A 14,800-nucleotide genomic window follows, 5' to 3' on the forward strand; every position below is an offset into this window, starting at 1 on the left:
GTTATTGTACTGTTATCACAGAAAGTTTTGTAAAAACGAAAAAAAAAAAAAGTATTCACCTAATTAATATTCATGAGCTCCACTCCGTATGTCGCTAAGCATGCCGGGATTGCTGTCCCTCAGCACAGCGGCTGTTGGCGGCTTATTTTGAACGAAGTATGGAGTTGATACGGGCGCTTCAGTTATTTAAATTAAACAGTGTGTCTACAGGTACGGTTTAATTTGTGTCACGAGCATGTCTTAGAAACAATGGCTAAATTACTTTTGAGGTCCACTGTGTGTTTTGTTGTAGTAATCCTCGAAATGTGTTGAGTTACAACAGACGCTGCCATTTCGGGGGATTGTTTTGGTTTCAGTTTATGGATTATTATATCATATGTGAGATTTAAACGCAAAACTTTTTAGTTTTACCATAGTAGAGAAACGTTAACTATCCGTTCAAACTGTCATAGTGTTTATAATTAGACTGAACACAATCAGGGTGACTATATCACTATCGTTATATAGTCATACTATATATATAAATCGCATAATCACAGTCTGTGTCAACTTAATGAGCAGCCTGCAGCATTGTTGGGCATTATTAACGAGAGTGTACATATATTGTTGACTTGTTGATATGTTTCAGCCTGGGTGGATGCAGTGTGGGATTTCGAGTTCACCCACACAGACCCTCTTGACCCTGTTATTGAGGAGGAGATAAAGGAAGACCCTGATGTTTTCAAAACAAATTACATGCAGCTTTTGCCCTTCTCCAATGAGGATGATGACAATACACAGGTGTAACGTCATGATGCTGTGATTTCTTTGTGCTTCACGCCACAAAATAGTTCTGTTAAAATCTGTTTGCGATGTAGGCAGTGTAAATGTAATTTGCTTATGATGTATTTTTTCCCTGCAGAGTGTCTGGGTGGTGTTTGGTGAGAATGGAGTCTCTGCAAAAACTTTGGTGGCTGTCCTTTCCTACTTCATCCTTAGTGCTAAAACCAAAAGTCCCAGTCTTGAACAGAGACTATGTGGTCTACAGGCAGCCTCTCTATACTTGTTGCTGCTAAAAATACCTGGTCAGTTTCCATCCCTTGCATCTGGTGACAGTGCTGAATTCCTTCCTAATGCATGGCATGACACTTGTTCAGGTTGTTAGGCCCTCATGAGCTTATTTGATGGTTTTCTTTTTTTTCCATCTTTAGGGAGTGTTGCGAATAAAGTGTACCATCAGATTCTTTTTGATACCTGTCTGAACATGCCCCTGAAATGCTGGCCTCAAGATTCTGGCAAAAAACGCAAGAAAGATTCTTTGAAAAGTTCTCAAGGTGATCTCAAAACTGGAAAACGATCTAAACCCCCCAAGAAAGTGTCAGAAGAGGTATAGAATTTAGATTTTGTTTGTTTGTATATGGGACATTTACACTTTAAAAGCGTTTTTTCCTACTCTGTCAGTGTGACAGTGGTGTCATGTATTTTGGTGTTTTGTTTCCCAACAGATGGAGATTGATGATGATGAAGATAATGAAGAAGAGGCAGTGTACATTTCTGCACAGGATTTGCTGAAACTAAGAGAGGGCATTGTCTTGCTGGTTCGCACACTTCTGAGACTGCTTGAGAGATTTTCTCTTCGAGACAAACCTCAGAGTGCTGACAGCTGTGTTCAGGTCAGTCAATGGTGACCGAATGATCAGTAAGTTCCCCTCTCAGCACTTGTGTGCTACTTGTGATTGTATTGGGGATTTGTGTAAATTTTAAAGTAGTTTTAGGTACAGCTGTTAATTTTTTCTATTTAAAATGCCAATTTGACCCTCTTTGCGTTCTTGAGACTATTATCAGAATCAGAATGAGCTTTATTGCCAGGAGAATTTTTTTTGTGACAGAATGACAGTGACAGAACAAAAACACAGATAATAAAAGAATAAAAAATAGAACAAGTAAATAGGGAATAACTATACAAATTAACAATTGTTTGTACAAGTATATTACAATAGACAGTTTTGTATGTACATGTATATTATGTGCAAATTGAAATGTAGACTTAAGTATGTGTGTTAGATAAATAAGTGTATAAATAGTGTGTTCCACAATTATTGTCAAGTGTTCATGAAATGGGTCGTTAGATAATCAATTCTCACAGAGCATATGTTTTTGTATAGACCTTTGAAACCTTTAAAAAATTAGTATTTTTACAATTAGATTTACAGAATGCTGAGATTTTTATATTATTTTTGTTTACTTTCAGCTTTTTACTGAACTTACCAACTTTGAGCCAGTCATTGGAGATGTGTCATTCTCTCAGGAAAGGTAAATGCAAAAGAAAATGAGAAAGATGAGGAAATGCATTTCAGCAATACTTTTAGTATTATTTAGATATTATTTATTAATATTTTGAATTGGCTTTTTTTATATTTTAATAGCTTTCCAATGTCCCTCCTGAGGTACAAATCCCATTCAAAAACAGACCTTAGGAATGCTAAGGGGTTACTTTTTGTTTTAGTAATTTTATGTGGTTATATAATTTAAAAATATATAGATATTTAGCTTTAATTTGATTTGATTTCAGTTTTAGTTTTTTTGTAATTTTAGCATTTCAATTTAAACTTATTTAACTTATTAATTAGCATTTGTTTTTCAAGTAAAATGTTTTTCATCCAATATTTATATTCATCTTAAACTATTTTATAATAAGCTATTCTAAACTATTCTTTTAGATCAAACTATTGTAGTTTTAGTTAACAATATCAACTCTAATGCATTTGTTAAGAGTCTTTCACACATGATTTTTGTGTGTTTTCAAGGAGTGTCGACCAATTACAGAGTCTGCCTGAGCTGTCCTACCATGGACTGGGGCTACTTTGCTCAACCATTCATGGTGAAGGAGATGAGGTGGGTGGGGTTACTCCAAAAAGACCACTGTGTTTTATTAGCATGAGTCACATTACATTGCTTGATCTTTCTGGGTGTTGTATTTTACAGTGCCGTCGCCGAGTGTTCCGCAAACTACTCTATGTTATTCTAATGATGAAAACACAAGAGAGGTCCAAGCCATGTCTCCTTGCTCTATCTCAGACTGTCTGTGGTGCCAGAGACCAGGCCATACTTTTCATTAAGTTAGTGACTGCTTATTCCAATCTTCCTGAAATTCTAGTAATAATTCATGTAGGAATATTTATGTTTTTGTTTTTAAAATTACATGTAATTTCTAAACTTTTTTTTTTTGTCCCATGCTGTGTGTTCAGCATTGATCCTGTGAGTTGTTTATATCTGAATTATGTGTGTCCTGTGTTCTAGTCATGTTGTTGACAAGCAGAGGGAGGCCACATTGCCGCTTTTACGGATCCTCGTGCAACACATCTGCCATCAGGTTTATTTTATTTTAAAATAAAATGAATTGCTTCATTTCAGTTATTTCATGTCATGTATTTTATGTCATTATTGACTCTCAGCTCTCATTTCATTCCAAACCTGTATGTTATTCTTTTCATGGAACAGGTACATTTTTGAAGATTGTTACATTTTATGTGACCACATCTGTCCAATACATAAAAAGTTCTATAAAAGTAGTTTATATAACTGTGTGCTATTTTCCATGTTTTTTAAAATGCCAGACAGAGATTTATGTAATTATTCACTATCGAATCATTCATGCAAATCAATATGCAGCTCTCAAATCAAATACCTTGAGACCAAACATTATTACATCAAAGACCTGAGTTGAGATTCTATATGATTCTGTGTTTGAGTTTAACAGGAAAAAAACCAGCATCCAAATTTGGAACAACAACAACACATCTTTTGGGATATTTCTGACATTTACGCACCTTCATGTCATTCTAAACCCATAAGACTTCTGTTAATCTTCACTAATATTTTTAATGAAACCTGAGAGGTTTCTGTCCCTCCATTAAAAGTACAGGTAATTTAAACTTAAAAGATCCAAAAAGGTAACTCTGTGTTTGTGTGTCTGTTTCAGATGGTGGAGAAGTCTGAATATCGAGTCAGTGGAGCACAGGCTGTTGGGAAACTGATGGCTAAGATGCCGTGTCAGGATTTTGCAGCCATTGTTAAGTGGCTCTATAGCTACTCCCGAAACAACAAGGTAAACTATGTGACTCGTCATGTCACAGCCCCATGACAATTTTAATTTAAACACAATTTACCATGTGCACAAATTAGTTGATATTTGTCAATGCTCTTGTCTGTTCCTGATGACTACCAATGAAAACCTCTGTTCAGGTGGCATTCAGAATGTTTGCGCTTGATGTTGCCATGGTCCTGCTGGAGCAGAGTGAGAGGGATGTGGACGATACAGTGGACCCTGAACTGGCTGTGTTCCTGCCTCACAGGTTTCTGGTGCACAACATAATCTACAATCATCGTAATGATGTTTCCCCAACAGTCAGAGGTCACGCGTTGCACTGCCTGGCACGGTGTCTGGAGCTTGGTTCCCAGAATGCTACAAAATGTGTTCATGAGCTCTTTTCCAACAGTATGTATATTACTGCAATACAGTAACTATACAGCTCTGTGTAAAATGTTTGTATATGAGTGAGTTATATTATTTATTTATTTGTAACAAGCAGTATGTTTGAATACAGAATAAGCTCATTCTTTTCTTATCAGGTGCTCAGACTATGCTGGAGTCAGGCAGCTCCGAGCGTAAGATCGTATTTCAGTATTTTAAATGAAATAAGTGCAAGGTATTTTTGTAGTCCGTGATGGTTCAGTTTGAGTTTTGTTTTTCAGAAACTCTAAAACGAAGAGAGACTGTTCAGAAAAGCGCTCTGACCTTCAGAACTATTGAGCTTACAAAACACAAGAGCATTACTTCGACCCACAGGAGCGTCATGAATACTTCCTTACAGAGTAACTTCTCCTCATATAGGCCTTGTCATTTAAGTAAAAAAATTTGCATGACTGACTATTTCTTTATTAATGTTTCTTTATTTACTTTTAGATGAGGAAACTTTGACTCTGTTTAAAAAACATGTCAGTGATCCAAAAACCAATGCTAGAAAAAGTGCACTGGAGGTATGAAATACATTCTACACTTTAAAGCATTTCATGTTTTTCCTGTAAACGTTTAATATTCAAGTCAAGGCTTCTTCCACCAAACCTCTTTATTAATTAATTTTTATTTTGTTTACTTTCCGCCCTCTCTGATCTATAAAATGTTTTTTTTGCTAAATTACCTAATAAATGTTTGTGATTGACAAACGTTTGACCTTTTGAATATTGGTGTAGCTCACAGTAGGGTTAGATCTCGATGGCCGATTAGTTGTCCAACAGTCAACTTATTGCATGTTCAACTAGTTCATTTTGAGGGTTTTATTTGTTTAGTGTCTATATGTTCATTGGTGGTGTTTTAATTTGTATGCTGTACTTTAGTTGTTACATGATTTGTACTGTAAGATAAGACCCTTTTGAGAAAGTTGCACTGCTGCTGTAGCCATGCATATTTAAGTTTTTAATCCATTTTTGGGCTAGACTGCAAAAACTTTTCCATTATTTTTCCATCTTTTCCAACAAAACCATGATTTTCATTGTCAAAATAGTATAAAGAAAACAGCTATAACTGATTGTGTGTCTTCCATGTGTTTGTGTAGACCGTCATGAGTCTGCTGAAGCATGGGGTGATCTCATGCAGTGCGGAGAATCTGAGTATTCTGTCAGATCGCTGCAGGGATCCTGCTGTCTCAGTGAAGAAGAAAGCCATGCAGTGCCTTATGGATCTCCTTGCTGTGAGCACCCCCTCCCAACCTCACAATACTATGTCCATCTGTTATGACCAATAATATTATAATTAGCTAGTCAAAACAGTCAAACTTTTACCTGTGCCTCAGCATTGTAATGGTTACCACCAAAGCCAGGTTTGAATTCTAACTAGGTTTTTTTTTTTAAAGACTTGAAATTTGTCCTGTTTCTCTCATGAACAATTTAAGTCAGACAGTATGGTCACTTTTTTCCCAAATAAGGTATTAATCTTATTTGTTTACTCCTAACTTCACTATTTTACAAAATAAAAAATATTTAAAAAAATTTGGCCTGCCCACTGGTTTAGTGTGTCTCCAGCATCTTGTAAACTTCTTCCTTTCAATGATTATGTTTGCAGGCTCTGCCTGAGAATAGAGAAGTGCAGGAGGCCTGGCTGAGAGGAGTGTTACCGGCTGTCATGGACTCTGAGAGCTCTGTGCAAGAGAAAGCTCTTGAGTGTCTGGACCATGTCGTCATTGCTCACATTAAGAGTCAAAGCAAATATCGGGATAGCGACACGTCTCAGAAGCTGGCCTGGGAATTACTGGGACTGATGTGTGAAAAGTGTCAAAACCTCAGGTCAGTAACGCGTGTCCTAACCATCTGTGACTAGTGGGGTGTGACATGTTTCCCGTTTTTTCTTTTCTTTATCGTTTTTATTCTGTCATCCTCCACATCTTTCTCTTCTGTAGCCGGTATTTCAGCAAGGCTTTCAGCGTGTGGGCTCCGCAGCAGAAGTTCACTCCTGCCTTTGTGAATGGTTTGCTGTCTCATACCGAGGGAGAGAGGGCTGCTGCTGCCTGGCTGCTGTTAGCTAAAATTGCCAGTTGCTCTCCTAAACTGAACTATGGCACCATACTGGATACCTGGGAGAATACTATCAGGTCAGAGAACAGAGCTAATACATAATTTTTTATGTATTTGTTTTTTTGAACCTCATAGTAAATATACAAATTGTTACAGTATAAAGAAAAAAGGTCACAGAATATGTAGTTTTGTTCTAATAATTTAGATTTTTCTGATGTTACAGTGTGTAAATGGTGACTGCTTGTTCCAAAAATATTTGTATCATGATTTTTTTGAATTGTGTGTTTTTGTTTTATTATTAATAGGTCACCAGTTGTTTCAGTTACAATGACATGTCATATCTTGAGCGTTCTGGGTGACATTGCTTCTAATCTGAATGATGACACCAAAACCAGAATAGTAGGTAAGTGTGGTGTGTCAGGACTTCAAAATGTGACTGATATGATCGCAAATGCATCAGAAGAGTATTATTTGTTATTATAATTAAAAATAGTTCCCACTGGTGACCGATGATGTGGTTTCATCATAATTAATAGTGAGGTGGCAGCAATTTATTACGTCTTTTAAAGAGCAAACAAGTTGGTCTTGTGAGGCAGTTCTTTTTAACATGAATGTGTCTTGCACTCAAAAGTTATTGGTCTTACTGAACCACAATATTTTTGACCCATACAATGTATTTTTGGCTATTACTACAAATATACCCCAGCGACTTAAGACTGGTTTTGTGGTCCAGGGTCACATTTGTACTTCAGGTTGGTGATGCACACTACTGTGGGGTTAGATCTTTTTTCTTTTCTTTTCTTTTTTTCTTTGTCTATTATGCTAACCAAGGCTGCATTAATTTAATTATAAATACAGTAAAATAGTAATGTTGATAAATAGTATTACAATTTAAAATACCTTCTCTGTTAATATATTTTAAAATGTAATTTATTCTTGTGATTACTAAGCTGAATTTTCAGTAGCATTTTCTCTACTCTTCAGTGCCACAGGATCCTTCAGCAATCATTCTAATATGATTTGATGCGAATGAAACATTTCTTTTAATTATAAAAATGAAATAGAAATAATTTATGACATTTATAAATGTCACTTTTTATTGTTGTTAATGTGTCCTTACTGAATAAAATTATTAATTTATTTATTTAAAAAAAAAAAAAAAGAAAACCTTACTGACCTGAGACTTTTGTACTATAGGTAGTCAATTTAATTACCTACTCCATGTTTGAGTAAGACGGGTAATTCAGTTAAACTATCCCGCTCACAATACATAGAACTTTGTTAATAATGGTAATTTAATTCAAGTACATTACAAATGTACTATGTGCACGTTTTACCTGTGTAGATGATCTGATGAGCTGGCTGAAGACTTTCAGCCTGCCTTTAGAGGTTATCAGCTCCTGTGTGGATACTCTGGTCAGATTTGCAAGTTCAGACAACACTCAGGACACATTGGTAAGATCATCATACATGGCCAATAAGGTTTTAATAAAATGTGCCATTTATACTATAATATGTTTTGTGTGTGTGTGTTTTAGAAGTTCCTGGATCGTTTCTGTGGAGAGCTTGTCTCTGTGTGTGAGAGTTATCTGTCTGGTGTCATTCTACAAGAGAAGGGAGCTGAAAACTTCAATGAAGACCTGCTGGTATAGATCAAGCTTTATATTATATATTATTATATATTATACCATTAAAGCTTTTGCAACGAAAACAAGTATAATTTAGTTTTACATGACTGTTTTACACCCTCTCTGACTCTATTAAACAGGTTGTGAAGGATGTTTTTAATTTACATTTTGCATTTTTAAATGGCAATGTTTTGTTCCCTTTTTTCAATCCATCTATGTCTCAGGTGAAACATCTTTATACACTTGGTGCTGCTTCTCTCCATTGCCCTTCTAAAGTGGGAAAGAGAATTTTCCTTTTGGTTCAGTCTGTTCTAACTCCCTCAGAGCAGCAGCCAGGTTTGTCTATGCAACTTTTTTTTTTTTGTTTGGTATGGATGTGCATCTATCCCAGGTTTCTTATCATGTGCATGTGTCAGTATTAAGCTGAAAAAGAGCTTCTCAGAAAACTGTTGTAGTTATCTGCCTAAGACTAAGATGAGGTTTCAAGCTATTTACACCTGATGTCCGTATTAGGGTCTTGGAGAAATGTTGCAAAACCATCTGAACTGCATGTATTTTTTATTTTTATTCTATTTTCTTTCAGTTCCTGCTGAAGGAGATGAGCTGCCTGCTAGTCAGCCTCTGTCTCAGTTCAAACCCAATTCCATGCCAACAGTGGTGCGAGCGCATGCTGTTATCACATTAGGTCTGAAACATTTACAAACTAATTGCTTACTTTAGACACACAAAACCCAGCAGGCAGAATGTGACGACATCTGTTTTGAGTTTGGTCTTGTTTTCTGTCCGTCATAGGTAAGCTGTGTCTGCAGCACGAGGAACTGATGTTGAAGTATCTCCCTGTGTTTGCACGGGAGCTAGAAGTGGGCACAGAGTTGGCCGTTCGCAGTAACGTTGTGGTGGTGATGTGTGATCTTTGCGTGCGCTACACCAACACAGTGACCCGATATATCCCAAATATCTCAGCCTGTCTGAGAGACAAAGACCCCATCGTCCGAGAGCAGACCCTCATTATGCTCACCAACTTATTGCAGGTACACACTCAAACCTGCAATCAATTTTTTATCTTGCTGTCTGTTTTGTTCTGCATTTTGATGTTTTGCTCTTTAACAGGAAGAATATGTGAAATGGAAAGGTGCACTGTTTTTCCGCTTTGCTATTGCTCTTGTGGACCCAGACCCTACCATTGCAGAGTAAGAAATGTGACCAAAAAAAAGCTTATCATGGTGCAGTTTCTTTTGCCATTTAATCTAATGTTTTGATGTGATTTTAATTTTTTTGTTTAGTCTTTGTGAGTACTGCCTGGTTGACCTCCTGCTTAAGAAGAGTCCCCTCATGTTTTCCCAGCATTTCATCGAATGCATTTTCCACTTCAACTCTTATGAAAAACACAAGAAATATAATAAATTCCCTCAAACAGAGAGGTAAATTCTAAAATGATTCATCATATGAACCGGGATATGGCTTTTGCAGTGGTTTGCAAAAAATACTGTTTAATTTTCTTCCATTTATGGGAAGAAACTACTTTGTGAAATTCAGTGAGTTCTTAAAATGTGTTTGTTTGTATTTTCTGTCAGTGAAAAAAGCAAGTTTTCTCTGAAAGGACCACAAAATCAAGGCAAACGTTTCAGGATCTACAGGTTCCTACTGAAAAACTTTACTGATGAACAACGATTCAATATCACTACCAAAATCTGCCAAGATATCCTTGGTGAGAGCTGTATGTGATTGACTGCTTGCTGTGGTGTTTGCAGTGTGCAGGGTTTGTACAGATTTTGGGAGCGAAATTTAAGCACTTTAGTTTTTCAAGGGTGGAGGAGCTGTTTATAATATAACTATTATAATTGTAAATTTATATTCATTAAGTCCAAATTAGAAAAGTATTTAACAAATGAATGATGAACTGTAAAATTGAGACGAATGGTCTTTTTACACCAAGAGCAAAACAAAGATGAAACAAATTCTGAGTCTGAATTCATCCAAAAGAGGATACATAGATGTTATCCTTACAGATTCTTCTCTTCTCCAGCCAGTTTTGTGGACTCTGAGCTTCCTCTGGATTCTGAGGGGTCAGAGTTGCTTGCAGATACATTTGACATCCTGTCATTGAAAGAGATGAAACTGACATCCATGAGCGTCCCAGCAGCAGGAGAGGACCCTCAGGAGGATGAGATGGCCATGGCTAAAGCTGTCTTACAGGTGGCCCAAAAAAAGCTGGTCTCACAGGTGAGGAAACATCCTGAATGTGGATTCCAAAGGTGGTCATCAAGCTATTGTCTGATCTTTGTTGAACTTCCCGTCTGTTTTATGTTCAGGTCCAAAAGAGGAACTTTGTGGAGAATGTTATTCCTATCATTATCAGTCTAAAGAACATGCTGGAGGAGCAACACTCACCTGTCCTGAAACACCTTATGGCCTACCTACAGGTGATGCATATAGATGTGATTAGATAAAAGGGATGTGCTTTTTTCCAAACTTCTTTATATAAATGTTGTTCTTAATTATTTCTCTATGCATATATTCAACAGACAAATGTCTTCCACCACTTCACACCATGAGTGTCATTTTTTTAAAGAGCTGATAACTGTCAAGTTAAACTTTCTAAAGCGCTGCTGAAAATGTCTAAAATTATATCTCAGGACCCCTGACTTTGGGTCTTATTAGTTGCAAAAAGCATGCAGTTGAGCTGTTCAGTTAAAATGGTAAAAAACAAAGACTCCTATTAGTGGTGAACAGGAGACTACAACAAATAGAATTTTTATGTTCCCATTTTCTCCAAAAGCAGAAGAAATAAAACGCATGCTAGCATTTCTGTGACTTTGTGAAAGTGGGGAAAAAATGTTGAGATTGATTTTGGTGGTCAGAAACAAGAAAAAAGATTTCAAATTTGCTGTCACTCCCTCAGCAGCAGTGTTAACTAGGCCTAGTTAATTTAATGCTATGCTAATATTTCACAAAGTATAGTGTTACAAATGTACATTACATGACAAAAGATGAAAGTATAAAAAACTTGACTAGATTTATAATGTTAATAACTGTGGAAATGTCACCACAGTCTGAAAGGTGTCCATTTCATCAAACATGGAAACCCACCTTTGTTTTACTTGTAGTATTTTTTTTTTTGCAACTGTTTAAGCAACAGAAAAGTGTAATTATATTAACCACTGACCATAATTTACTCATACATAAACACAAAAGAGAAGCTAAGGAAACTGATCATTGTCTATTACATAGTAGTAGTTTAACCATGTGTATTTGAAACGCTGCTTTATTCCAAACAAATCTTTTGCCCCAAACAAACATTTATTCTGACTCGAGCCTTTTATGTGTGTGTGTTACAGGTGACAATGCAGGACTATCGTTCAGAAGTGAAAGAGCTGTTTGCTGCTGATGAGCAGTTGGCTGCAGAGGTGGAGTATAACCTTAAGCAGTTTGAAAAGGAAAAACAACTAGAAGAACAACAGCAGATGGAGAACCATCTGGCCAACTTCACACTGTCACCCCGGCGAAACGTGAGACAATCATACATCTGCATCGGAAAGTAGTAAAAGTTTGACAACACAGCCATTAAGTGTTACTGCTGCTTTTTGACGACTTTGTTTCCTTCCCCTGTTTTTCCTTCTCTTGCTCTTTCTTTAGGGTAATGCTGTGGCTTCCCCTGCCCAGGCAGCAAACGTTGGGGGGCAGACAGGTTTTGCCACCCCTCGAAATCCTCATGCTGCTAAAGGTCCTGCACAAACCCCTAAATCTGCTCTCAGGTAAAACTGAGCCACATCCCAGTACAACAGATAATTGGACATTGTCAGTATTATATCAGTGTAATAATAGTATCATCAGCAAACATTATCTGTAAAGATTATTTGTATGCATAGCTATGTTGCATTTACAGTTATTCTTTCTTTCAGGCGTCGCACTTATGCTGGAATGGTAACTCCAATCAGGACCCATTCTTCCCCTACAGTGTTTTCAACAGGTAAAACAAACAGCCTTTCTGTTGTCAACAACAGAACAATAATATTGCTTATACAGAACAATAAAGATATAATTAATTTCTAATGCAATTTTAATTAATTACACATCTTCAAATGAATTTTAGATTTTTATTTTATTTTCTATAATGTGTTTTCCATATTCATATAAGACACATTTTAAAGAAAATAATGAAAAGACCAGTTGAGATTAAACAAACAGATAGATTTCACATTCTGTGTCTCTTTAAATTCAAACTGGTCTTCAAACAAAAGGCACCTTATATCAGGGCTGCATAATTAATAAGGAATTATCAAAATTGCAATTATGGCTACAAACTTTGGCCATTCCAAGGCGTATTTTGCTTCCGTTATGGGTGGAAAATTTAAAATTGTGTGCAAAAAAAAAAAAGCATTGGCAATAATAAAAACCAAATGCATTGCTTTTTGTGTACTTTAATAAAGAACATCTGTATTATCAGTTAAAAATATTTTTTTACTTCAAGTGCTCTCTCCCTCTCCCTCCCTCCCTCCACTGACAGGACGAGGAAAACAGGTTGGGAGAGCCATCAGTACTCCACAAGGTAAGATTCTTTTGGATGTCTCCCATAGTTACAGTTGTCCACCCTTAGGGGCTGATCACATGTGCTAAACAGATGTGTTTGGCTGTCACATTTGCGTTTTTTTGGCAGTGTCTCAAGTGATGACACTGCTATCTAAAAACGTGGTACTTAAGTTAAAAACAGTTCGGCTTTTACTAAAAAAAACTTTTTTTTCCCCACTGCGCTGCATCTTATGTTTTAAAATGCAAAAAGCATTGTGTGTGAATGGCTTCGATAAATGGCACCCCAATTTTACTTTATAGAAGTAAAAATGATTGTATATGCTATTGTATGTCAATTTAAAGATTTTAAAAGTACATGTGCTGAAATGAGCTAGTAAAACCCTAGATATTGTTTTCCTTTGAGGAATGCTAAGGGCTTTTCTGATTCTTTAAAGCGAGCATCAATGAAGTCACATTTGGAGAGCAAGTCAGTGCCATCTGCAATGAATCTGGAAGAGGTATGTTTTTCAAATTTTCTTTCTCTTGTAATCTGTTAGGTTAAGCCTTAAGACCATTGCACACTGAGTCTGAAATTTTCGCACGTTAAAAAATAAATACAACCTCACGTTGTGTCAATCACGTTTACACACTGCCTCCGAAACTTTCGTCCGTCATAAAAAAATTTGGATCAGGTTAAATTTTTTTTAAAGCATTTAGATGGGAAAGGATGATTAATATGGAAAAACGCACGTGAAAATTTCGGACTGTGCAATGACCTTTAGGGTCAGAAATCTCAGTTGACACCATAACCCAGGTCTATTGATAGTTCATAGTTTGTAGCCTGCACATCTAAAGTTTAAAAAGCGACTGGTCTTTTGGTTTTTTGTTTTGTTTTGGGGGGGTTTGTCAGTAGAATAAAATAATGTAATAGCCGTTTCTAATTGGATATTTTATATTGTAAACCTTTTTTTACATGTTGGAAGCCTAAAAGTACTTTTTGAAACACACTGTATATGATTTTGTGTCATAAACTGCAAAAGTACTAAATAAAAAATCTGCTTACAGGAAGCAAACTTGAGGATGAAGAAGAGAGTGTTCTGCATCTCATGTCACCAGAACAACAGTAAGTTTATACATTTCAGATGAGTTGAGATGAATTTACAATGTTTCATTTAATTTAACATCAACATCAATAAGCAAAATATCTTAAACCAAAATATTTATCTAAGGTTTATTGCTTAACATTACTATATTTTTACCCCCCCCACACACACACAGAAAACCGGCGCCCAGGCAGTGGAATGTGGAATCTCCTCTTGTACAAAAACTGAGAACTAAAAAAAGGTTCTAGTGAATGTTTGTGTGCTTGTTTTATGAGTGTTAATTATACCACAACCTTTAGAACAAGCCCTCTTTATTTCACAGATGACTTGATACTTTTGATTTTTGTTGTTAAAAGCAATGCCATTAAAATCTTTTGATACTTTGGATTGTATCATGTGGATTATTATTATTAATTTCCTTGTTATATTGAAATGTACTTGTCTGAAAGCCACATTCTACCTTTCTTGTGGTTCATATCTGTAGAGAAAGTGTGGCTGACAATTAATGGCTGTATTACATTAAAAGAAAACATTGCCACACAACAGTGTTTTGTTTATTTTTATGGTGTCTAAAACAAAGTTTGCCACTTTATGGATAACTGCACGTGCGCGCACATACACACCAACACAAAAATGTTGTCCTTGCATAGAAAAAGTAAGAATAAAAGAAGTATAGAAATACCAGATTTTTCTCTTAGAATAAATGTTATGCAAGTGTCTCTAGTAATAAATGTTAATGTTTATTTACTATACACATCACCTCTTGTAGTATTGATAAAAATCAATCATCTGAGCCAAGTAAACATATGGCATGAATATAAGAATGTTTTTGTTTTTCCTTCCTTTTGATTTTATCAAGCGTTCTTTGAGAATATTCCAAAGAGCATCTTGTGCATATCAATAGCATCTCCCCTTTATTTACTAAGTTCAGTGTAGCAATGGTTGCAATTCATCTTAGTGCTACATGAGGGCGACAGGCGCCTTTTGATATCTGTCCAGATTATACAGCGT

General features: G+C 36.1%; 1 protein-coding gene across 2 annotated transcripts; it reads left to right on the forward strand.

Annotated features, from left to right (window-relative positions):
• The first annotated feature begins 102 nt into the window (after positions 1-102).
• On the forward strand, positions 103-14,330 carry LOC306873388 (condensin-2 complex subunit D3-L-like). Of its 2 annotated transcripts, none has more exons than XM_079422647.1 (35): positions 103-210; positions 629-780; positions 902-1,064; positions 1,191-1,366; positions 1,485-1,652; positions 2,231-2,292; positions 2,787-2,874; positions 2,965-3,098; positions 3,280-3,352; positions 3,962-4,087; positions 4,225-4,477; positions 4,612-4,647; positions 4,735-4,854; positions 4,946-5,019; positions 5,595-5,729; positions 6,101-6,321; positions 6,435-6,626; positions 6,855-6,952; positions 7,895-8,004; positions 8,088-8,195; positions 8,402-8,513; positions 8,761-8,862; positions 8,970-9,208; positions 9,288-9,367; positions 9,461-9,598; positions 9,752-9,885; positions 10,204-10,400; positions 10,490-10,600; positions 11,516-11,686; positions 11,814-11,932; positions 12,080-12,147; positions 12,649-12,726; positions 13,142-13,204; positions 13,752-13,809; positions 13,965-14,330. In XM_079422647.1, exons 1-35 carry the CDS (start codon positions 159-161, stop codon positions 14,035-14,037), a joined length of 4,284 nt encoding a protein of 1,427 aa, XP_079278773.1. In that variant the 5' UTR covers positions 103-158; the 3' UTR covers positions 14,038-14,330. The 2 variants fall into 2 exon arrangements, with proteins under 2 accessions (XP_079278773.1, XP_079278774.1); XM_079422648.1 differs by having other exon boundaries at positions 12,685-12,726.
• The last annotated feature ends 470 nt before the right edge of the window (positions 14,331-14,800 follow it).

Source organism: Barbus barbus, assembly GCF_936440315.1.
Source record: "Barbus barbus genome assembly, chromosome: 8".
In the NCBI taxonomy this organism is placed as follows: Eukaryota; Metazoa; Chordata; class Actinopteri; order Cypriniformes; family Cyprinidae; genus Barbus; species Barbus barbus.